Source organism: Podarcis bocagei (genome assembly GCF_964188305.1).
Source record: "Podarcis bocagei genome assembly, chromosome: 6".
Taxonomy (NCBI): Eukaryota; Metazoa; Chordata; class Lepidosauria; order Squamata; family Lacertidae; genus Podarcis; species Podarcis bocagei.
The window spans coordinates 32,519,533-32,544,909 of NC_138130.1; the positions used below are offsets into that span (position 1 = coordinate 32,519,533).

General features: G+C 39.9%; 2 protein-coding genes and 2 long non-coding RNA genes across 14 annotated transcripts in view; 2 read left to right on the forward strand and 2 right to left on the reverse strand.

Moving 5' to 3' along the window:
* The window catches only part of INPP4A (inositol polyphosphate-4-phosphatase type I A), a 97,039-nt gene extending 94,409 nt beyond the window's left edge, over positions 1 to 2,630 (forward strand). For all 6 annotated transcript variants that reach the window (XM_081197550.1, XM_081197554.1, XM_081197543.1 and 3 more), the window contains one exon: positions 2,337 to 2,630. In XM_081197550.1, the coding sequence (XP_081053676.1) occupies positions 2,337 to 2,469 (133 nt within the window). In that variant the 3' untranslated portion in view covers positions 2,470 to 2,630. The remainder of the gene's footprint in view (positions 1 to 2,336) is intronic.
* The window catches only part of LOC308588901, a 30,760-nt gene extending 16,659 nt beyond the window's left edge, over positions 1 to 14,101 (reverse strand). The window contains exons 1-2 of one of the 5 annotated variants that reach the window (XR_014008966.1): positions 13,966 to 14,101; positions 12,962 to 13,049 (exon numbers count right to left, since the gene is read on the reverse strand). This is a non-coding gene — a long non-coding RNA (uncharacterized lncRNA). The other 4 variants (XR_014008967.1, XR_014008968.1, XR_014008969.1 and 1 more) reach the window with 4 other exon arrangements.
* LOC308588896 (inosine-uridine preferring nucleoside hydrolase-like) lies at positions 10,951 to 21,914 on the forward strand. 2 transcript variants are annotated; one of them, XM_081197590.1, is made up of 6 exons: positions 10,951 to 11,046; positions 15,554 to 15,744; positions 18,181 to 18,360; positions 19,952 to 20,063; positions 20,907 to 21,043; positions 21,543 to 21,914. In XM_081197590.1, exons 2-6 carry the CDS (start codon positions 15,565 to 15,567, stop codon positions 21,888 to 21,890), a joined length of 957 nt encoding a protein of 318 aa, XP_081053716.1. In that variant the 5' UTR covers positions 10,951 to 11,046; positions 15,554 to 15,564; the 3' UTR covers positions 21,891 to 21,914. The 2 variants fall into 2 exon arrangements, with proteins under 2 accessions (XP_081053716.1, XP_081053715.1); XM_081197589.1 differs by lacking the exon at positions 10,951 to 11,046 and adding an exon at positions 13,977 to 14,083.
* Positions 21,910 to 25,023, reverse strand: LOC308588907. Its single transcript, XR_014008979.1, has 2 exons — positions 23,989 to 25,023; positions 21,910 to 23,952 (listed from the first exon to the last, which is right to left on the reverse strand). It is a non-coding gene; the product is annotated as an uncharacterized lncRNA (long non-coding RNA).
* Positions 25,024 to 25,377: the final 354 nt, after the last annotated feature.

Genomic DNA, 25,377 nt, shown 5'->3' on the forward strand with positions numbered 1-25,377 from the left:
GAAGCAGTTTCACTTTTTTTTCTTGTAGGCTGTCAGTGTGCCACAAAGGATTAACATAGGCAGGGGTGGGCTAGTCAATATTTGTAAGGCTTAGCTATCCTGCCTTCTCCTTCTGCAGCACTGAAGATAATGGGGTAGCTCTTAAATATGCAGAGCTTTGTGAATCCACAAGAGCTCAGGATGGTACCAAATGAGTTTCAGATAGTAAACACATCCTCAATCAGTGTACACAGAGTAAGCTGGGTGCACAAAATAGATATACATACCCTTCCTCTGCAAGACTGCTAAATCAAAATGTGTGCAAATTGTTGCCACAAATTTAACACCCTAGAATACTTTTGTGCTTTTAAATGAATCCAAGTGACACTCAAGTGTAAATTAAAGTCACTACAGATAGTGTGACGCTGTGGGTTAAACCACAGAGCCTAGGGCTTGCTGATCGGAAGGTCGGCGGTTCAGATCCCCGTGACGGGGTGAGCTCCCGTTGCTCGGTCCCTGCTCCTGCCAACCTAGCAGTTCGAAAGCACACAGTGCAAGTAGATAAATAGGTTCCGCTCTGGCGGGAAGGTAAACGGCATTTCCGTGCGCTGCTCTGGTTTGCCAGAAGCAACTTAGTCATGCTGGCCACATGACCTGGAAGCTGTATGCCAGCTCCCTTGGCTAGTAAAGCGAGATGAGCGCCACAACCCCAGAGTCATCCGCAACTGGACCTAATGGTCAGGGGTACCTTTACCTTTACAGATAAAATAAGTACTTCAGAGTCCCAATGCATTGTTTTAGAGGAAGGACAATAAAATCATTTACTTGTGAAATTAAGCCATATAAAAATGTGTATTATACAATGACAATTAAGTTAATGAAATCAGTTAATCCCAGTTTCATATCAAGGTGTGCACAATCCATAGAGTAGATTTCAGTATGAACAGCTGTTAATATGCCCACTGAAATCAACAGAACTTCAAAAGAGCTTGTTTGTCTGGGTCTTGCCTTATGTTGACAGTGGAATAAATTATTATAATTCAAAATCTCACCACCTTGGAAACAATGCTGCTGTAGTTTAACAAGGGGCATATTAAATGTTGCTGTCCTTAATTGTTTAAAATATAATTATATATCAGTCCTATGTTTGTGTGCTTTAACACATGCTCTAGCATGAAACCATTTTCATTTTCCATTGTTATCTTCTATATTCAAAGGAACCAAAGAAAGTTCTCTTTTGATGGTCTAAGTTAATTCATGTGTACCAAAATGATGTGCTTCCTTACATAGCTGTTTTTCAGCACTTTCAGTTTCATGAAAAATAATGGCCTTTTAAATAGAGTTCAGAAATATTGTATTGAAATGCAATAGAGTTCAAAACCAGAGTGTAAATGTTAAGATAGCCTATTGTAGCAATGACTATCACACCAAAAGAGGACTGTTCCCCAACAGCCCAGTATAGATTTTATTCTGCCACTTTAAACCATAGCTAAGGAGCAGGTCAGCAGAATTATTGACCCCATCGTCTCCAACAATTTCACATGCAAATCTCCACTTCTCCCTTTTACCATGGTTTGTTGTTATGTGCTAACCAGACTCCCATTATAACTACAGTTTGAAGCTGGCTTCCAATCCTAGGTAAGAAGAAATTTGGTTAGCACAAGTGCATACATAACATTAAATCATGGTGAAATGGAAGGGAATGCACAAGCCCACAGCCTACTATAGATTTCTTAGGTTAACCTGCAATAGGTAATTTCCTAGGTTAAACCTGCAGTAGATAAATATGAGGGAAGGTTGCATTCCTAAATATTGATGGCTTTCTAGCATATGGTTGGTGGCTGTACATGAAATAGTATTTTTTCAGGCAATTAAACAGTACTAAACTTTTAAGGATTGTGATTGTACCAGTATTAGTTGGTTAAGTTCCTCTCCCCCAACCGCTCCTACTGTGCATAGCAAATTATCTAGTCATGGTAACCTTGAGCAAAGCGCTTGCTAAACTGATATGCAGGAAATAGTTGTTGTTGAAAAGCATTTATTACTGCACAGCATATGTGCCATGAAATACTTCGGAACATTGCAGAGATCAGTTGCATTGCAACTAGTTACACTATTGCTTATTAGAATTGCAAGTTTAGCAACTAGACACTGCATGTTTCTATTTCACGTGCCTCATAGCTGCACTGTTTAGTGATCCACTGCTTTTAAATTTGCAATGGCAAATTATTCAAGCACCTGTTCAAGTATTTCAATGCTATGAACTAACTAGTTCACCTCATTATTGTCTAAAATAATTGTTCATTTTGTTTTTGTTTTTACTGCTGTCATTTTTTGTGCTTGTCTCTCTTTCCCAGTGAGGGTTGTCGAAGAGAAAATACAATGAAGAATGTTGGATGTCGCAAGTATGCATTTAATTCCCTGCAGCTGAAGGCTTTCCCCAAGTATTACAGGCCTCCTGAAGGAACTTATGGAAAAGTTGAATCATAAGATTACTCTGTCCTGTAATTAGTTGTTCCGTTAAAAAGAAATGTGGATACACTCAATTTTAGTATATGAACTTTGACAACAATGTCAGAAACAATTTTTTGTACGTTTCACTAGTTAATACCAAGCATGTACTTTTATTAAATTGGATTCCATAGGAAAAATATTATTTACTGACCCCTTATAACATGAAAATGTGATGACCGTCTGCTCATGTAACTAGCCATCAGTGTATGTAAGATGCCTGTTCCATTGATTTCTTACTTATATGCCTAAATAAGAAAGGTAATTCCTGGACTGTTGATGATTTTATGAATGAAGTTTAGACAGCTGTTTCACACATCTTTTTATACTGATTTGATTTGAGATTAAGACTTTCATATAATACTTTTTTAAAAAACCTCAGACTCTGTAAATAGTAAATGAATTGGATGTGAGGCAGTTTGATAAGTTATAAGGAGCATTGTTATGCAGGAGAAGCTAAAACTCAGTTTTTAAGACAGTGCAGCACAGTAATATAAATGCCAGGACCTTAAAATGTTTTCCTTTATGTAGGACACTATCATATAAGTGGTGTGTACTGTACAGCATCAGGAATTGACACAAAGCCCAGATCAAAAACTGGACTGGACCCATGATTCTTTCAGTTGTCTTTAGAAATTTTACAGTTCTATACCTTTGAAAAGTAGGCTCAAGGAAGAGAGAGTTGCACATGGCAAAATAGTTAACGTGACTAGTAGTGCTCTGGGCAGAGGACTCAAAAGACAAGGTTCACATTCTTAACTGGCTGGCATTGTAAATTAGATACGAAAGTGCATTCTGGTTTGGCCTCTGAAGTGCCAAGGAGGCTGAATCCTCTGCATATCTGCATCATCAGAGGCATCCAACCTCTTTCAGTTTGCACATCTTTTTGTTTATATCCATCAGCTTACTGCACACAGCAATGCCATTCAGTGGAAGACAAATATTCAGAAGCGCTCTCTCTCTCCTTTTTCATGCACAAGACGATATTATACAACTTCACTTGTGGAAGCAGCTGTTCAATGTTTGCAAGCCTTTTGCCAAGTACGCTTGCTGGATTTACAGCCTGGTTCTAGGACTGAATTAGATGCACTTTAACCATTTGGAATTGGTGGTTCCTTACTTTCCTCTCTGTCTTCAGCGTTTCAAATATTTTTACTGTATTGTATTTAACTTTTACTAGGAGTAGAGCCATTGATATTAAAGGCCATGACTAACTTAGGCCCACTAATTTCAGTGAGTCTACTCCCCTTAATAGTTAAATACGGCCCATAGGTAATGAAAACTATGAAGTACATAAGGGATTCCTACTTTCAGATCATTGTTTTACATAAAAGCCAAATGTTTCTCATGAACCCATAATTCATTGATGATAAGGCTACGCATTGAACTGGTATGGGTGTAACACTAAACCATGGTTCAGTGTTATGTGAATGAGCTTTAGGCTCACACCTCCGTAATTACAACTTTGATGAGGAGTTGGGAACTTCTTCTTTTTAAACCAGATGCAGTTTATTGTTATCAGGGGTGCCAACTTGAATAAAATATTGGGGGCCCAGGCAAGTCCTGCCCCACATAATTGATCACGTGATATGGCACATGCACACCATTTGAATGGCAATGCCCATCAACTTTGGGAGGGCCCAGCCCCCTCAAATATTTTATTTGGGGGGGGGGGAGGGAACTAGGAGTCGGCTCCTATGATTGTTATGCCTCAAAGGAACAAACAGTTAGTTTAAACTATGGTTCACTGAAACAAGTCTGGCCAAATATGATACAGTGGTACCTCAGGTTAAGTACTTAATTCGTTCCGGAGGTCCGTTCTTAACCTGAAACTGATCTTAACCTGAAGCACCACTTTAGCTAACGGGGCCTCCTGCTGCTGCAGTGCCGCAGGAGCACGATTTCTGTTCTCATCCTGAAGCAAAGCTCTTAACCCGAGGTAATATTTCTGGGATAGCGGAGCCTGTAATATTTCTGGGATAGCGGAGCCGGAATCGTATGTAACCCGAGGTACCACTGTACTGGCTTGTCTCAACAAATCTTAGTTTAAGCTAACCATTTATCCCTTTCGGACAGAACAATAAACTGCTGATTGTTAAAGACAGGAAGTGGAAGTTTCCAAGCTACTCCTCAAACTTCTGTTTAAGGCAGGAAGTTGATGCATCTCTTCTCCTCCTTGGGCTACCCTGGAGGAGGAGCACATGAAAGAGGAGATAGGAGTGTATCAGTTTGAGAGACACTGCTGCTTGTTCACATAATGCTAAATTGTGGTTCAGAATTATGTCTGAACTGGACCATTGTCTTCCAATGGGAGATGTTCATATGAAAAGCCGCTATTAACAAAACTACCCTTTAGAAAGACACTTATGAATATTAATTGATTGCACCAGTACAAAAAGCAAATGTGTGAATAATGCTTAAGGTAGAATAATACAGTCTTCTGTTGATATGTGACCAGCAGCAAAACAAAAGTGAAATTAAGCACTGATTTTTTAAAATCATGTCATGCTTAATCTTCTGTAGAGTTGTTTAATCCAGTATATAATAGCCATTATAACATTTTCATACTAAGACTGTAACCCAGAACAAACATCTACACTTTTAAAGTCTACTGAAATTAGTGGTGTTTATGTATAATAACTATGTTTAGGATCATGGGCCCTGTAATGGAAATGGGAAATGTGGTTCAGTTATTCTCCACAAAATAAGAAACCGGTATACATGGGACATTTTCCAATTTTGTGTTACTTCTCCCAGCTATTTATATTTGCACTTTAATTTCACAAAGGTTTTCATTGTTTATTCTAGGCCTACAGACATTTGTTATACTATTTGCTTTTTGCAGTTTGATGTCTTAGCTGTGTTGTTACATGTGCTAGTCATGATTTTGCACTAATCATGATTTTGGTGAACTAGTCTTTTATCGCTGTTTCAGCCTTGTTTGCAGTTTCAGTGTTGTGAATGCTATGTAACATGTTTAACCTCGGAACTCTGCACCAAGTGTAAACGTTTTTGGTCCATGTTGAAACTGTACTATTGGGAAAACTCATCCTGATACAGCATAAATGTGCATTATTTTGTATTTATTTTATGTTCACCACTGAGTGTATTTTTTGTACATATTAATCATGTACTTAAACACTTAAGTTATTATTTTTCAGCTTTGGAGGAAGGGCTACTGAAAAGATTTCAGTAATTTAATGATTCTCTAAAACTTTGGCAAGCAATGTTTTTAGAAAACAACACACAGAATACTGTCAGCCATCTCTTGGAGCCATAGGGTGTATTTCCCCATTCTTTTAATGGGAAAGGGAAGCTGAAACTTTAGGCCAGATTGGCTAGTATAAATGTTCAGGATCAGATTTCTAGCTATTTTTAGCTATGCCCCCTCTAAATAACAGTGAGCCTTTATTTTACATGCCTACTTGAATTACACTACGGAAAATAGTTTGTTTTTACAATGCTTCATTCACTTTGGTGAGGCTCTGTGGATAGAAATGCATTATCTAGCATTGCAATACTTATATGAAGAATTTCCAAACTCCTCATATGTGTCCTTTGAACCCCTCACTTTTTTTAAGATACCAAGCTATAGTACTGCATTAATTATAGGAAAGGGATTCAATATTCTGATTATCCTTGGGTTGTTTGCAATATGTAGAACAACTTTGTCCATGTAATATTTTATAAAGACAATTTGACATATGCATAGATAGGATTCCATTGAGGACAAACTGAATAGAGCTTAATGAAAAATGGAAAACTCTGAAAACATAAATCCATATTAGGAAACTTCATTTAATTGTTTTATTTGAGTGGCAGATTGCACAGAAAAGGCATTCTTAAGGAGTACTATAACATGAAGTTCTAACTAATTTTTTTTAGTACATTTTAGAAATGAAACCTACTAAAGGGGTATAAAAGAAACTGCTGCTAAGTCTGTTTGTCTCTGTTCTATTAAAACACCCACAGCACAGTTGCCTTTTGGGTTTCATTTATGTATGTAGAGCTATTGTAAAATAGAGCACTGTTTTTGTCTCAACACAGTTGTATTTGCCAAGCTTGGTGCATTGCAAAGTTTATTTTATTTATTTGTTTGGGGGCAGTATTAATATACCATAAACATATGATTACTGTTTTATATAGTCAATTCTTCCAATCCATGTATGCTGTAAATGTGCTAGTCTTTAGGGATAAAATAATAATAAAGAACTGACAAGAATGCTGAGATTAGTATTTTTGTTTCATTAAAAAAAAAGATAAAATACATTGCAACGTTCAAGGCTTTAGGACCTCTATTATATTATACCTTCTAGGGTTTTCCTACTAGCAGGGGTGTCTGGATTTTCTGGGCCCAGTACACTGTATCTGGACTGGGACCTCTGACCACTTGCAAAAGAGGATGCAAACTTGCATACAACTTGCATGTGCAAATCTATGTTCTCTTTTTGCAGATGGAGGGTCCCAAAATATAACTTCTAGGGGGTACAACCACCCTGGAAAGATGCATCCTGGTTGCTAGGAAAAAGCAACACATATTCCAAGGGCAGCGGGCCTGGATAGATCCGTTGGTTACGGCAAACCAACCAGATGGCCAGGGTATATATAAAATAATTATTAATCCATGGAGGTCCTAAAAGACTGCAGTTTTCCCCATCCCTTTTCCTATTTCTGTCGCCTAGTATCCAAACAACTCACTCATCAATCGCAGCTCTGACTTTGCTCAAAGGCTAAATACATGGGTGGAAATTTCAGAGAAATTGCTTAGATGTGTACCTTTCTTTCATCCGTCCGTCCCCCCTTTTTTTCTTTTAATGAAAGTATGGTCACCTGCTAGTGTGGGTTCAGTACATCAGTATCCCTATACCTCTCTCTCAGTGTAACTGCCTACAAGCGGTTGCATTTTGTTTTAAATTTTTATTTAAAGATTTGTTTTTATTGTTGATAAAGGTGGTCCTACTATTGTGCCTTTATTTATTAATAAGGACAAATAGACATTTTATTTTTTATCAGTATATATAGGGCCAAATCTTTGTGTGGCTTACAATGAATATAAGCTAAAGATGCTGTTTGGTACAATATATTGCAGAGATGGTATAGAATGATTTATAATTTAAGGGATTTGAGATTTAGGATATAAGGCCATACATTTTATGTTTATCAAACAGCAGCCTCCCCCACCCCCCACCAAAAAAAGCAAACCACTTCTGAAATTAAGGGAACTCGGTGTTACATAGTATATGACAAGGGGTTGCTGATCTAATAATCTAAGGGGGAGTAAAAAAAGTCCACTGGTATACCAAGCCTTTGGTCCTGCATAAAGTATTATTTATATAGCACTAGCAAGATGTATGGCTATGGCAGTGCTCATGGTCTTACAATCAAAAATTTGACATGGAACTCACTTTAACGCAAACCAGGAAAGAATGTGATTTTGGGTACACATACTTAAGACTTGATTACAGGCTTAGTTGTAATGTGGCATGGTAACCAGGGGGCTAAACCAAAGGCTTCGTATAAGTGGATTTTGAGGATGCAGGCCAGCAAAGGGGAAGGGGGTGGAATCTTCTGAAGGAGCAGAAAACCTCTGGCTGAAGGGGTGACAATGGAGGACTGAAAGCCGCAAACATGGACATATAGGAGGGGCTGTGTCTCTGTCCACTGCTCACCAACCCACTGCCATTCTACCCATATTAACCCCCTTCCCATGCAACTATTAAGCTCACTTTTCACTTTCCCAAACCACTTTCTAAAGTCACTTTCCTGTTCCACAGCCCTGCTTTGTACCCATTTTCACGCACACATCCCTGGTAACTCCCTGCATCTTCCTCCTTCCACACATTGCAACTACTAAGCACCCTTTTCATTTTCTGCCCAGTTATGAAGCCATCATCCCCTTCTATTCTTCAGATGCTGTCATGATCACGGCTTTCATGTTCAGCCCCCATTCCTATCCCTTCTATTGCCCCCTTTTTTTGCAAGCCCCTTTGCACCCCCAATTTCCCCTTCACTTTTTCCCTTCACCCTCCTCCTTACTTTTCTCAACTCACCTCTGCACACAGACCACCCCCATTTCCATCCTGATCCCCCTTACTGCAGTCCCCTTTGCGCACATACCCCAAGCTGATATATGTTACTGTATCTTTAAGATGAATAGAAGAGCAAGTCTGCCAGTTAGCTTATTCAGCTACGGGCCCAGTTGTTAGATGTTGTACATATATGGATGTTTGCTTGTTAATTAAACATACCTTCTAAATTACACACTGAATCTGGAAATTCATGTTGAAAACAACAAATGATATCAGAAGTGGGGGGGGGGGAATACATTGCAGAAAGGTACTATGGTACATTTGAGGGCTTGACATTCTTTCTCACACATGAGGCAGCTGAGGAATGGAAGAGGGAGAAGTCTTAAGTACAATGAAGGGAGTGATGCTGAAAGAAAAACACTGCTTTAAACAATGGCAGACTTTGAATAAAGTGTTCCCATTCTTATTCAAAGTCACTATTGTCTTTTTCATGCAGTTTGTCCATTAACTTTGCTAACTCTGCAATGGGAATAGGAACTCTTTACAATATATTTGCAGAAACAACAGAAAGAAATGGTCTCGTTGGCAGGATTTAAATAAACATCTACAACTTTGTTTACAGAGAACAAGAAGTATAACAATGTGATAACATAATACTGTATATAAACAGCAGAATGTATCATTTGATGCAATAAACCAGAAATGGTAATTGAGAGAAATCAACAGGGAGGGGGGAAAATGGAAAATGTATGTTCAGCAATGATATTGAATACTTGTTTTGAGAAAAGAAAATCAATAAAAAAAATTTTTTAAAAAAAGCTTTGAATAAAGTGGGGGTAGGAAAATATTGAGAGGAAAATGGTACAGAACTTTGATGAGGCACTACAAATTCTCCAATGGGGACTGCACTATGAGGTTTTTACATTATTATTGCATAGATAAGAACGAAATGACCAAGCAACAAGAGATGTGAATGATCTTGGCAAGAGAGTGCTGGATGAGGAAACCAAGATGAGAGAATGGAAGGACAGCAATGAGAAAGTTACCGCAGTCTAGGCAACAGATGAACTGAGGGTTGGACTCCAAGTGTTAAACTCCCATTTGGGACCTAAAACATGTCAAAGCCTTTAAACAGCTCACAAAACAGCCGTCACTCAAAAGAAAGAAAAAGTCTCTACACGATAAACTGAAACACCAGATTATCTATGGGAACATACCTATATTCCATGGGAACAAATCTGAGAGAAAGCAGAGTTTATTTTTTAATGAACAAAATATAATCCTAATCCAAAAAAGAAAGTGATGGTAAGATAAATATACCAAGGCAAGGCATTCAAGAAAAAATGTCAAAGTAGCTCACTAAACAATGCTCTAATCAGGCAATGAGCTGCTCAACAGGAATGCTGGCTAGCTATTTGGAAAATCCATTTTATACACATTTCTGGACACAGAGAACTGTCTGACTTTGCTTGCATGTATGGCTTTTAATAAAAACATGAAAGATAAACATTATATTTCCAATGGCAGATATCCTGTGCAGGTGATACCAAAAGCCATAGGATTTTATGACAGCACACAGAGAAAGTGCATAAAGAAAGAACAGGTCCCTGAGGGATGCCAACTGAGACAGGGAAGGCAGAGGAAGTCTCCCTATGGTTATATTGAAGAATCAATTAGACAGGTAGCTCTTTTTTACCTAGCCAAGGTAAATACCAAGATTCCATGCGTTTTCTGTTGCAGAATATCTAATGCCTCTACATATTTTTCTTTGCCCTTCTGAGTAATAAAATATAACTTTCTAGAAGGGTGTGGACAGTTGCCTATCTATTTTGACAGGGTTAAGTGCTAAAATGGAGCGAGCCTCCTTCTCATACTACCAAGCTTGGGCAACTAATAAAGTTGTACGAATAGACTTTGCCCTATTGATTGACTTCATATCAGATCCATTAACTAGTCATACCCTTAGTTCTTCTAAGTGTTTTGCTTCTTGGGTGCTGTAAGGAGTCCATGAGATCATATATTCCTGATTTCCCCCCCTTTTTTTTTTGCTTTTAGACCCCATCTACACTATACATTTAAAGAAGTATTATGCCACTTTAAACAATCATGGTTTCCTGCAAATAACCCTGGGAACTGTAGTTTGTTACTAGGAGACCCCCTTCCCCTTAAAGATCTACAGTTTCCAGAGTCCCCTGGGAAGAAGGATTGCTTATTAAACAACTGGAAATACTACTCTCACACACACTGATTTATAGTGCAATGCTTTCAGTGCCAAATCAGGAAATCCAGTAATGAATATCCAATAGAGCATGTAGTTTGGCCCTAAGACTATTTATTAATTTTGAGTGATTTATATCATCACTTCTCTCCAATTGTTGAGGAGACCTTATATAACACTACTGTTTATTATGTGAGTGGTAAATATTAACTTACTAGCCCTTATAAAATGTGTTAGCTCAGGTCAAGTTCCACTGGGTTAGAAGGTAGCAATCAAACATCAGCCTGAAAAGAATTTCACCAATACCAGGTAAGAACACACATTTTAAGTTTAGCTTTCGGGAAGGAAAAAAAAGATAATGTGCTGAGCAGAGTGGGTGGGAAAGAAAAAAAAACACTTGACTGTTACACAGTACCATATGTCATTATGTGGATCTGATGTCTGGTTTGTATCACCAAGTATATAATTTTCAGTTTAAGTGTGTTTGATAGAGCTCTGAGGCAAAAAAAAATTTAAAAAAATAATTCATGAAGGTAATGCAACAATAATAGTAATAATTCAACCATAATAAACTGCGGAGTATATCGTTTATAAACTCCCAGATTAATATTACATCCTAAAATATAAAGGTATTGTAATACTACTGTCAGCTATTAATAGGTCATGTTCTCCCTAAACAAAGAACTGTAATATGGGAAAGTAGTGAATGAACCAAGATATAATTTTGTGTGTGCTGCAGAATCAGCTTTGAAGGTGGGTTATTTATATCTCTAGGAAATCTCATTACACATACATTTAACCCAAGAAAATGAGTAATACAGGAAACTTAGATGGCTTTAGAATACACTTTGTCAGCTATACCATCAAGACAAAAGCTCGGGCAGATTTCAGATGTGTTTATTTAAATATTTTATTAACTAGCTTTCATAAAAATATCCCAAGGCAATTCACAATAAAACAATAAAATAAATACAACAGCAACAAAGATAGGATAAACTCAATACGCAGGTATTAATAGCCAGCAAATCTAGAATAAAAAGTATTTAGCAAGTGCTAAACACCCAAAACATGAGGTATTTGCCTTATCTCTGAGAGGAGATCGTTCTATAGGCTGGGCACCACAACAAGAGGGACCTCTGCAGGTTGCAATGCAACCAGGAAGACCTCATTGGAAGATCTGAATGACCAGATATACTGTTATTTATATTGGGATCTTAAAGGCACTTGACAACAGTTTCTGACACCAGCCTATTTTAGCAGTTGCTTTTACCTTCAGGCCAAATTCCCTAAACCTCCACCCCAGCCAAATACACCCACAGCCCTGGAGAACCAATGGGTATAATCTGCCTCTGAAACCCTAAGCTCCTTTGGTTGTACTTCTGATTGCTTGGACAGTTTAGCCAATTTAAAAAAACCCACTTGTATCATGCTCTTCTGTTAAGATTTTTATATAGGGCAGCTTCTCAGACCAATTCATCCACCGGCTCCCTTCTCCTTATCTTCACCAGATGCATAGTAATAACAGAGTATTAATATTCAGGCCTTAGCTTTTCTCCTCACACTACCTTCCTCAACTCCTCTGTCAAAGTTCAACTGTCCTTAACCAACAGTTAATGTCCAACCATAAAACTGCTGGACAACTGGAGTCTGCTGCCACCCAGACCAATCAGAAAGAAGTTACGTGACCAAGGAGCTGCCCAATAAATTCTCCCAGAGATCATCTCTCCCCTCAGAACCTATCACCAAGCAGCTACTGTTTAATTTATTATTATTATTTATTATTATATTTGTATACAGTCTGTATACACACAGACCTGTAGATCTCAATGCGGTTCACAACATCAAAATACAAGATAAAAACACAATAAAAACAACAACACAAACCACAAACCAATAACACCCCTCCCCCCACAAACATTTAAAAGGGTACAGGATGTTAATCAGCCCAAGGCCTGGTTGAAGAGGAACATTTTTGCCTGGTGCCTAAAGGTGTATAATAGGCTTGCAACACACACGATAACAACACAAACATCAAACTTCAACAATCACAGAGGTCACATAATATTTTTTGCTTTCAGCGCAAGCATGTCATTTTGCAAAGGGGCAGGGTAGCCATGGAGCTAATAATGACTCGTAAGCTACTTTGCTGTATTTCAGCACAAAAAAGGGAGTGTGGCAAAAGGAGGGACACACTGACAAACAAAGGTGCCCAGGTATTACTCACCTGCAGGAGTCTGGTGGCTGCTTTTACTTCTAGTAGCATTCTGGGGTGCCAGTGGTGGGTCAAAGATGGAATATGTTCTCTACAGCATCTAATTTAAAAGAAAAGAATCATTTCAGGAGTCTAGAGTCTGTTCTATGAACATAGCCCTAGAATTCGGAAATATGCCACTTATCTTCCAGCAATTCAAAAAAAAGGCACACACCTTCAAGATAAGGCATGGCTGATACTTCCTTTCCATAGTGCATGCTTTCTGCGATCCCGTGTATGGGACAGCTGCATGTATTCCTGCATTGCAGGGGGCTAGACTAGATGACCCTCGGGTCCCTTCCAACTCTCTCTAATTCTAACTTCGGGTTGGCACGCCCTGAAGAGGAGTGTGCTGCAGCAGCAAATCTGGAAAGGTGATGTGGAGGACTCAACATGGGCTGTGGCGGGGACGGAATGATCACGAATTAAAAAATGGAGAAAGTTCCTCACATTTCACAGATATAGCTTCTGGCTGAACAAGCTGCTCATTATTACTCACGAAGCTACAGGTGCTGCTTCCATTATTACATTTGCAACCTACCGCCCCCCCCCCCCAGCGCAAGGGGACAAAGATAACCACCTGCACCTTATCGACATTCTGCTTCAGGCCACGACCGTCGTCCCAATTGAGACCCCCCACCCCATCCCGGTTGCCGCCAGCAACACACACAGGCATAATAATAATAATTTATTTGTACCCCGCCCATCTGGCTGGGTTTTCCCAGCCACTCTGGGCGGCTTCCACAAAGACCAAAAATACACTAAGATGTCACACATTAAAAACTTCCCTGAACAGGGAAGACCTCGACGGTCCCCCCCCCTCTCCTCCACCCCAGGCTATGCGTTTTCAGCCCCTATCCCTCCTCCCCACGGCGAAAAAGCCGTTACGCGTTGAGGCGAGCGCTTGCCTTCCGCAGTTTAGGCCGCGGCTGCCATAGCAACGGCGCCGACCACCCTCCCTCCCCTGTTCCTCTCACCTCGCGCGAACTCGTGGACGAAGCGGCTCCTGATTGGCCAGCTTGCCTCTCTGGGAGCAGCGAGAGGCCTTTCGGCGCGCGGCAACGAGAATGAACCGCGGCCGCTCTCTCACTGCAGGTAGGAGGCGAGGGCGGGGGGGGGGCGTAAAAGAGAGGAGCCGGCTATTCATTGGAGGGTCGGGGGAGAAAGAGCCCGCCCCCGACGTTGCTCCCTGCAGCCGGGTTGGAAGGAAGGTGGTCCTGGCCACGTGCTCGCTCGCTCACACCTGCAGGCTGTTGAATTTATTGGCATGCAGGCGGCCACGTTTTCCCCCTCTGGGACGTTTTGTCCAAATGTTTGTCCTGGCTTTTGCTTTTTAACCCACTCAGGTCTGCCCCCACCCCCAAAATAAAACCCCCATCATTTTACAGAAAAAGAGTATTTTTTTTCCTGTAAAGCAATATTTGTAACCGAGTTTGCTAAAGTAGATCTTGTCAGAAATGAACGACGGATTTTTAAAAACCAGCTAAACGCAAAATACCGTATCTTTAAAGACCATAACCAACTTGTCTCAATTATATATTGCTTTATACTGCATCGTGGTCAATTTCCACGTTATCTCTGTCGTTGTTGCATTTTGCCCTGATGCCGTGCAACAGTTGCATAAGAGGCAGAAAATCCATTAAGTACAGTTACTCCCTGTAATCTTCGTCCTCGTCATCATTGTTACTACGTGCTTTAAGCTGTTTGCTTCTTTCTCAAGGAGATGTGCTCAAAGCAGCTTAGCAACGCAACATTGCAACAACAGGAATGTGTATTAATGTGCGTCGTTATTACAATAACTGCAGAATATTGTTGCAGCTTAGATAATGAAACAAATTGTTCATGACGTACGTTTTGCAGACTAGAGACCACCCTTCAGTTGCATGGAAGGTTTTCTCAAGTTGGCAGGTGCACAAAGTTGGAGAGAGAATCTCAGTAAGCTCTGGATCTCATCTCCATTCTGTCTTGGGGTTATTTTTGTGTTCTTTCCTTTGTCTGTTGTATATATTGCTTCTCTCTTTATTGCATAACTGAAAATCTAATCTGAAAAACTAAAAAAAGATCCAGTAATAGTCACCTGTTCATTCATTCAGTTCACTTCAAAACAGAGCACAGTTATGATGGAGGAAAGCTGCACTCCTGGAATTCTACTGATTATGCATCCTCTAAAGCATAGAATCCTATTGGACAAAGTGTAAAACCTAAGCGCCTCTCGTGGTGACAGTGAATGAAGTCCAAGCATTTTTGCACTTGTGATAAGCTGACAACCACCATACATTTAAGGACAGCTGTCCAATATTTAGCTTTTTGCCAAGTGGACTAGTGTTGGTTGTGATCCTGTTGCTGCCCTGGTTTAAGTGTGGAGTGAAGATGAGAGAGGCATTTGGTGTCTCACTTGTTTTCCCCATGCCCTTGAGCGTAATACACCAGAGAGGAGGGGTAGTAGATCTTCCTAAGTATGTTTTGTGTGCATGAGCATCCCTTTGTTACCACAGTTCCACTGGTCTGGTGGTCAATATGATACAAAGCTTGTCTATTTAAATTATTTGTTTTACTTTTTCATAGGCATTTCTAAAATGAAGAAACTTCTGCTGGTTGATGTTGATTGTGGTGTTGATGATGCTCAAGCTATTATGATGGCCGTGGCATCTCCCAATGTCGAAGTCCTGGGGATTACTTGCTGTTATGGAAACAGCATCTTGGAAAATATATGTAAAAATGTACTTCGTGTGTTACATGTTTGTAACAAGCTTGAGGTAATCTGTTCCTGCTGAATAATCTTTCAAACAAATTTTGCATTATGATGTCATGATGTGGTATTCATAAATGAGACACAGATAAGTTGATCTTATGCATACTGTACTTGCTTCCAAGTAGTGTCTATTTTTACACATAATGGCAATCACTGAGAACATTTGGTTGAGCCAACTGGCTTCGACCAGAAGCCACACGTTGAATTTTCCTAGTCCCATGGTGTAGAATACTCTTCCACCAGAGATTCAGTAAACATCAACTGCTAATTTTCAGGTATCTCTTGAAAACCTTTTTATGCTGGCAGGCCTCTTCAGGCGATTAAACTTTTTCAAGATGAATCAGTCAATTTATGATTCTTCTGCATTGTTTTATTATAGTATCTTGTGGTGGTTGTTTTTTTGTTGCCATATAAATTGTTGCACACTGCCTTGATATTTTATATGAACGGGTGGTTTATCAGTATTATTATTCATAAATAAATAAATAAATGTGGTTGCATCTGTGATCTTAAAGATTGCAGCTGCTTCTCTTAATGGTTTACTGCCTTCTATTAATAGTGATCCATGTGGCTATTACAAAAACATGCATGACTACCTGGATGTGGGTAGGTCTGTATTTCATTGTTTGCAGTGGACGTTATTACCAAGTAAATGGGATCAGGGTTTCAATGTAAGGAGGCATCCTTAATGTACTTACTTTGTTCCATCCCATTAAAATTAATGGAGCTTGTTTGCAACAGAATTTTAAGATTTTAAATGTGATTAGGATTGTGGTACAGAAAGTAAACAGAAGTGGCCATCATGAGCAGGGGAGTTCTGTGCACCAGTTCCCTAAACGTAAGACAGGAGACATATGTTACTTTCCACAGATTACACTTGGATTCAAGATTAGCTCTTGTCATTCCTTCTGTTCTGATGTAAAGTGGGCTTCCAATATGAGAAGGATTAAAAAACAACAACAACCCCTTAGACACTTATTTCCCTAGTCTGATATAAAGATAGATCTCAGTTGCATAAAAAAACAAAACAAAAAGTGCTTGTCAAATGCATGTGGGTAAAGGCAAAGAATGAATGCTAATAATTGTGCATGACAGTAAGATCTAATTAAGCCTTGTCAAAGAAAATGCAAAAGGGTCTTATCATCATTTAGTTACTACTGATTTGTTTTAAAAAGCTATGGATGCTTGCATGAGATATCGTAGGAGATCAGACAGCCCCACAATATCCCAGAACTGGCATGCCAAGAGGGCCTTCCCACCCAGCAGCAAGGCAGAGAACTTAAAAGCTCTTTTTGCACATGGTCCACTTGGGTTACCGGTGTGAAAAGAGTTTTTTAAAGCTATTGCCTCGCTTGGGGGGCAAGGCCTGCTCAGCTTGTCAGCTCTGGAAGGCTAGGGATGCTCACACAGGAGCAGTTCCAAGATGACAGTTTGAGTACATGTGTTTTTGCTTATATGGAACCCCTCACATAATATGTGATCATATAGTGTGTGTGTGTGTGTGAGAGAGAGAGAGAGAGAGAGAGTGTAAAATTGACACCTGTAACTCTATAATTTGTAGTACAGCATTCACAGGCAGGACTGAAGCTGGTTTGGATAAGAACAGATAAAAGTTTAGTAATCCATAAGAAATGATGGGATAGATACAGGATAGATATGGATTGTGGCTGATGTCGTGTGTACACCACTTTCCAAACCCACAGTGGAGCATACTGGATGCAGAGTAAATGGGAGTGTGTACACAGCCTTAGTCACAGTTTGGCCTAACCCCAACCCCTGCAGATTAACTAGGTAAAGGTAAAGGGACCCCTGACCATTAGGTCCAGTCGCGGATGACTCTGGGGTTGCGGCACTCATCTCGCTTTATTGGCCAAGGGAGCCGCCGTTTGTCTGCACGGAAACACCATTTACCTTCCCGCCATTGCGGTACCTATTTATCTAATTGCACTTTGACGTACTTTCAAACTGCTAGGTTGGCAGGAGCTGGGACTAGCAGATTAACTAGTTGGCAATAAAAGCTACAGTGGTGCCTTGCAAGACAAAAAGAATCTGTTCTGTGATTCTCTTTGTCTAGCGGTTTTTTCGTCTTGCGAAGCAAGCCCATTGACGGATTAGCGGATTAGCGCTATTAGCGGATTTTAGCGGCTTATCAGCTGATCGGATCAGCTGATAAGCGGCTTAGCGGCTTAGAAAAGGGGGGGAGGAAAAAAACAACAACAGGAACTCGCAAGACATTGTCGTCTTGCGAAGCAAGCCCATAGGAAATTCACTTTGCGAAGCACCTCCAAAACGGAAAACTCTTTCGTCTAGCGAGTTTTCCGTCTTGCGAGGCATTCGTCTTGCGGGGCACCACTGTATTTGACATCTGTATTTCATTTTGGCAGCATCAATGGTTTTTGTCTTAAAATTAAAATCACATGGTTGTCATTATCTTGCATAGATTCCAGTTTATCCTGGTGCCTCATCTCCGATACTTGGTGGACCTGTGGAAGGGGCAGATTATCATGGAAAAGATGGACTGGGTGATGTTCCAGATCCCAACGCTCCAGGATTAGAGCTTCTGCAGGAAGAACATGCTGTGCTTGCAATGTTAAGAATAGTCAATGAACGACCGGGTCAGGTGAAATGATATAAAATTCATTCAGCTCCTCCCTAGTGTATTTTACTATTCAAAGTAGACATGGATCCAAAAGCATGTGGATTCATATAAAAAGTTAGCAGGATCCTTTCCAGAGGGCAGTTGGCAGTAGATCACTCTGTGTGAGAGGTGATCATCTATGTGTTAGTGTTATGTAGTGTTTTTGCATTGTATTGTATTGTCCTTTTTTGTAGTGTTTAAATTGTTGGAAAAGCAATAAATATTATTTAAAAGGAAAAAAAAGAGAGGTGATCATCTAGATAGAGCACACTCTGATATCTTTTAAATGTTTTTTCTCTCTCATATATCAGTGCTTTGGGGGTTTAGCTTCTCTAAAGTTCCTTGGTCTTCATAACCCTTTCAAAAATAAAAATGCCCCTTACAGACTGAGTGAACTGCACTGTTTCCCATCACATTTCATTTCTACACGACACACTGGTTTCCTTAAATTCAATTAACTATATTTTAAATACTGTACTCTTATCCACTTCCCTTCTTTCATAGTTCCCTTCATGCATAGCTAGCAGTTATGTATGCATAGTTACGTATGCATAGTTACTCCTTGCCCCTTCTGTGGCTGATATTTACATTTTTAGAATATATATACCGGAATGTGTGTGTGTGTGTGTGTGTGTGTGTGTGTTAGTGACAGATCTAGTTTGGTTCTAAGAATCATCCCTGTGGGTGAAGATGGGCCAAGAGGAAATGGATTTTATTTGGTAAGGAGAGGAAAGGAGTACATGGGTTCAGGTATTGGTGGTGTGGGTGGGTAAGAAATGGCTGGAGGAAAGAGACTATATGGCTCTGCAGGGAAAACCATACATAATAAATTTAGCACAGGGGCTGTATAGTGGTGGACATGTGGACTCACTAAAAGGAATTTCGATAGTATTTTGCTCCTTCTGTCACCAATGCTTCTGCAGCGATGACGATTGTTTGTATAATTTGTGTACAGCTTAGTATTTCCTTAGAAATACAACCCTAACCCCTCCCTTGGAGCCCCAGCTGTGTTGTTATTGCTAGTGAAAATAATGCTGCTAATAATACTTAACATACTGGGCTTTTCGAGCGTTCAGTGCATTTAGCAGACATGAACTCATCTCCGGCTTCTGGGGCTGAAGAGGGTGGTGGCACCATCCTCATGTTGTGGAAGAGCGAGATTTCCCGTCCACGCCATAGCAATGACACTTCATGGAAACTGTAGCTCCATACAGAGACCTGATCAAGCAGACTCCCTTCAAAACGGGCAAGAAGTATGCAAACAAGGTGCTCCGTGTCATCGGGCATTGACATAGTGTGCCTGATTCTCCTTAAAATTTAGCACTGGTCATAACAGCTTCCTATGTGCATATGAGATCATGGGTGTGCGATGTTTGAACTGGGATTTCTCAACTCATAGTTCCTTATTTGGTATTATTGTACGGTTGTCAGCTGCCCAGAAAAAGATATAGCCCTGACCAGGTCTTTTTCCTGGAGCTCAGTGGGGACTATTTAACTACAGAGGGGTTGTCAACACAAGACAGCACAACTATGAAATAAGTCACTTCAATGAATTGTTGTGTATGTTTTATAGGTTTCTCTAGTTGCTACTGGTCCCTTGACCAATTTAGCGCTGGCCGTGAAAATGGACCCAACATTTCCTAAGAAACTTAAAAATGTGTTCATCATGGGAGGAAATATCGAAGGTAAAGGACTTCAAGAAGGCTTGTTAGGCATGTTTGTATGTAATTGTTTTCTCGCTTAATATTTCACAAGTGAGCTGCTTTTTAAAGAATATTATTGCCTGCAGAACACCGTGTTTCAGTGTTTTGCAACAAGAAGTTATGTTGAGTCATCATTCAAGTACTTATTTTGTCTTAGTTGATTGTTACCTTGATGGTTCAGCAATTGAATTTGCAAGAAATCCTCCTGATTATTCTTGAAGACAGCATACTTTTCTTTTGTGTGAGAATTTTGTTGCCTACTTTGGAGACATTTGAAATAACTATGCATTAGTCCATACTTCCAGTTGTTCCATGCCTAGAAAGCATGGGTCCAAGCAGTTTCCCACTTGTCCCTTGTTTTCTCCACGTGGGGTCTCAGTGGTTTTGCATTTGCCTTGCAGCTTCCCCATGGAAAACATGCTCTTTTTTTTTTAATTGGGCATTAGAGACTCCTCCAAGTGTGATTGTGCTCCTTCCAGTATCTGAACGCAGGAAATGTAGCTCCAAAGGAAATCGCTGGGTCTCCCTGCCTTGGAGTGTCAGTTTGTTTCGTGCCTTTGCTTGAAGCAGACCATTCCATCACATGAATTCCACATTATTCCGGCCTCTTCTGTCTCTCTGACTGCGCCTTTTTAAGATTGGTGCAATTTATGTGTTTGTATGGGCTTTTTGTTCACATATGACAATGTACATGTTTGGCGGTGGGGGTGGAATTGTCCTGCACCTGTGGCAAATAACAAAGAGCTGCTGTGTAGGAAGCAGCTGTTAGAAACTGAATGAATTGTCCCACAGAAAGCTAAAGTAGCTCTTTTTTGTTTCTATTAGCCAGAGGAAATACTACAGTCTGTGGAGAATTCAATTTTGCAACAGACCCAGAAGCTGCTTACATTGTCTTAAATGAGTACACCTGCCCAACTTACATTGCATCATGGGAGTTCACATGTTCCTGCCCACTATCCTGGGTAAGGTATTAATGATCTGTTAATATCTAGGCAAGTGTTTCAGCTTGATCACGTGGCAGCAATCCTATATGTAGTTACCTGGAAGTAAGCCCCATTGAACTCAATGGTTCTCATTTCTGAGTAGACATGTATAGGATTGCATCTGGGTTGTATCCAGCATTAGTCCTGTTTAGAATAGACCCACTGAAATGAGTGACCATGAGTAACTTAGGTCCATCAATTTCAATGGGTCTGCCCTGAACGTGACTTAGTTGGTAACTGATTTTAAAAAAACTAAATTGAATATGACAAGTCTATTTTATATAAAGAAATCTATCATCCTCATGACTATATATCCATCGGGAGCTAAAATGATTAATTCTTGCCACTGTGAGTTCCCTGTGGAACATTACTAATGTCAAGGTCAATAATGTTTATTCTGGAGTTTTTACTTAACTTTTTATGCAGTTGAATAGTTCTCTTTTTTAAAAAAAAGCCCAAACTGTTATTTACTTTGCAGGAATTCTACCATGAATGGGTTAACCAGAAAACTGAGAAAGCTATGTTCATGAAGAAAATATTTTCTCATTCTTTTGAATTCTCAAAAATCTTGGGGGAAAATCCAGGTGAAAAAGAATGGCGGTCAGGGTTTGTTCCATGTGATTCCTACGCTATGGCAGCTGCCATCGAAGAGAATTTTGTAACAGAATACACAGCAATTGGTGTAACTGTTGAGCTCAAAGGTTCACTAACAAGAGGAATGATGGTAGTGGACTGGAGTAACAAACTGAACAAGAACAAAGCTTTCATAATGAAAAATTGTGATTTAGGGAAGTTCCAGTCACTTCTGCTAGCTGCTTTAAAATAATAATAATATTTTGTATTGTTATAAGGACTTACTGAAGTTCCTTCCTCAAGCATACATATAATGGGCATCCTGATCTCTGGTGTTGCTATCCAATCAGGTTTGTGTTGCAATACCTAAAATTACATTGCGGTTGTTGATTTATTATTTTTTTTAAAAACACACCAATCAAGTGGTATATTAATTATATGAAAACAAAAAACAAAAAAACCCCAGAAGCCACATCACAAAGGGGTTTTCAGCCTCCTTTACCAGCACAGAACATATAGCTGGAAGAGGGTGAAAGATACCCATCCTCTGGGAGTCCCAAGATTTGGCTCTAAAATAGCTCATTTCATGACACTGGCCTCCATTTGAAGAGTGAGCTGATGGCATAATGCAGGGAGCTAAGCCAGTTGCATAGCCAGAGCAATATTAGGTTGGTAGGCATCAACACTGCTGCCATTTGTATTGCCTCTATTGCTGAAAAAAATCTTGTGAAAGGTCCAAATTCAACTTGCACCACTGAGAGAGAATCCATAGGACTTAAGACATCTCGCGAGTTACCTCAGAACGTTAAAAACCCATGTTGTCTGGTAGACTGAAATAGATGCTTAGTTATTTAATATTGATTTATCTGCAAATAACAGGCAAAAATTCTATTAGGGATTAGTGAAATTAGTATACACACGTTGAGCACAATCTAGAGAAAAACAAGCATGGTTTTAGAATTACTTTCACGGAATAAATTTGCCATTAGATCCAATAATGTTTACGTTAACTTTCAGAAAGCACACACCAATTATTTTACACGAGATTTTTTTGTGTAATAGCCACATAGAATAAACTACGTGAAATGCTGGAAAGTTTTGTTAATTTAGAAGCACAAGGGGGAAATAAATTACATGAATATGCTACATCAGCATTGACAGAAGGAAAGTACAGTCATACCTTGGGTTACAGATGCTTCAGGTTGCGTTTTTTCGGTTTGCGGACCACCAAAACCCGGAAGTACCGGAATTGCTCTTTGCGCATGCACAGATGCGCCGCTGCAGGTTGCACACACTGCGGGTTGTAGGCGTGCATCCCGCACGGATCACGTTCGCCACCCGAGCGTCCACTGTAATGCTGTAATCATTATGTTCATGTGTACAGAATTCTTTGAATCAGTTAAATTAATAAACCACATCTACAGATCTGATTAAGAGTCAATTTATTGTAGAAAATATTGAACTAAGTCTGTATATGCGTGTGTGTTCATGCACATATACACACACACATTTTAAAACATTTAATAAAATACTATTTAAAAAATTGAAAAGTGCACTCCACTTTCTCTAGATTGTACCTGTGAATCATAATAACTCTGCTAGCTTTTGTGCCATTTGTTCGGGGCAAGACGCAAGAATGACGAGATAGAGGCGTGTGTACCAAGTATTTTGATAACTTGCTCTAGGTTCTTAGAAGTTTTGTTGGGTCAGACTGGAGAGGAAACAATGTGCACTAAGTTCTAGGAGGAATAGGATCCTGGAGCAGATGGTGTCTTTTCTAGTCATCCCTCAAAGGGAACTCTGCCTTTGGCCTAAACCCAATAGTTATCTACTGTACATGAGATTCATAGGAAAGTGATGGCACCCTTGCTGCCCCATCATCCCACTGATATGGCCAGAATCTTTAATATCAATTCATTTCTACACCCATGTAGTCTTATACATATTTCTTTTGAGTACTAAAGGATGCTGTTTGCCATTCTGCAAACTTTTAAAGATATAATTATATAAATTAACGTCATTACACTCCATTACTCCTTGTATGGCAAAGCAGCCAGTTTTAAAAACCACCACGGGGGAATTGGGGGACAGGAGTAATGCTTTGCAGAAAACCCTTCCCTTCCACCCTCCAAAATAGTCGCCTATTAGTACAGTGTAAGTGATTTTCTTACTAAATTTATATTTTCCCCAAAACCTTGTTTTAAATACTTGCTATTTCAAAGAAATTGGTTACAGACTACCTTGTATCTAACAATGAATACAATTTGGCCAGAAGGTGGTGCTGTCGATCTACAACTGCAGCTTTGGAAAATGAACTGTAGCTTAGCAGCAAAGCGTTCCACGTTCAATACCTGGTATCTCCAAGTAAATCTGGAAAAAGATTCTGGTCTGAAACAATGGAGAGTCACTGCCAGTCAGTGTAGAGAACACTCTGCTAGATTGACGGATGACCCGACTCTCAACAAGGCAGCTTCCTTAGTTCCCCAAAACCAGTCCCTTACGGCACAGAACATTGAGTCTTATTTCTAAATCAGGAAAAAGGAGGGAAGAATGTTACGTTGCAGCATTTAGTGTAAAACCTGCTGACCTTGCAATATTGTTTCCATTGCCAGCTCATTTTTTGTTGTTTTCCCTGCACAGAAAGGACACTGCAGGGGAGTTTATATGGTTCATTACGAAGTAGTTTCAAGACAGCACCAGCAGCAAAATATTGTCATTGTACGCTTTAGCCTCACTGTTTCGCCACATTTCCGTAGACAGTGAAAAGCTCCAGGGGCAGCACTATCCAGGGGCTGGCTTTACTTGGAGATCACTACGTTTTGTAATATTTGATGTATAAATAAAGGAAGCAGAGCATTCATACAAGCAGCAAATCCACTGTCCCATTTCAGACTTCCAGAGTGAGGCACCCCAAGATGCTTCAGCATTTGCCTTTTATCACCTGCATTTTTGTTTCTTCCTTTTTCTCTCACTTCCTCTTAGCCCTACCCATCAGAGCCACTCCCAGCAGGGAAAGGGAGAGGAAAAAACAATGTTACTTCCCTAGTCCCATTGGTTCCTCCCGTTCAGAGCTCTCAAGGAAGATCTTCAGCTACTTTCTAGCCATTAGCTGAGGAAGAAATCATTAACCACCCACCTCAAATCATTAGCCTTCCTTCAACTTGTCTCAGGACTGTTAGGACAAACCAAAATACGAAAGTAGTGGGCAAGCTTTCAAGTTTTCCTGAAAGCTGGATGGAGAGAGAGAAAAGAGAGGGAAAACAACAGGACCAACCAGGCTCTACTACTACTACTACTACTACTACTACTACTACTACTACTACTACTACTTCTTCTTCTTCTTCTTCTTCTTCTTCTTCTTCTTCTTCTTCTTCTTCTTCTATAGCTGGGATAGCTCAGTCAATAGAGCATGACACTCTTAATCTCAAGTCCCAAGTTGGACAAAAGATTCCTGTGTTGGACTAGATGATCCAGTGAGTTCTATGAGTCTATACCACCCTTCATCCAAAGATCATGGATATATATATGTACAGTGGTACCTTGGGTTACATACGCTTCAGGTTACAGACTCTACTAACCCAGAAATAGTACCTCGGGTTAAGAACTTTGCTTCAGGATGAGAACAGAAATTGTGCTCTGGCGGCACGGCGGCAGCAGGAGGCCCCATTAGCTAAAGTGGTGCTTCAGGTTAAGAACAGTTTCAGGTTAAGAACGGACCTCCGGAACGAATTAAGTACTTA

Coding starts and splice junctions, on each gene's coding strand:
- LOC308588896 (XM_081197589.1), top strand. CDS start 14,056: ATGAACCGCGGCCGCTCTCTCACTGCAG. Junction 18,361..19,951: donor TCAATGAACGACCGGGTCAG/GTGAAATGATAT, acceptor TATGTTTTATAG/GTTTCTCTAGTTGCTACTGG. Junction 21,044..21,542: donor GTTCCTGCCCACTATCCTGG/GTAAGGTATTAA, acceptor TTTACTTTGCAG/GAATTCTACCATGAATGGGT.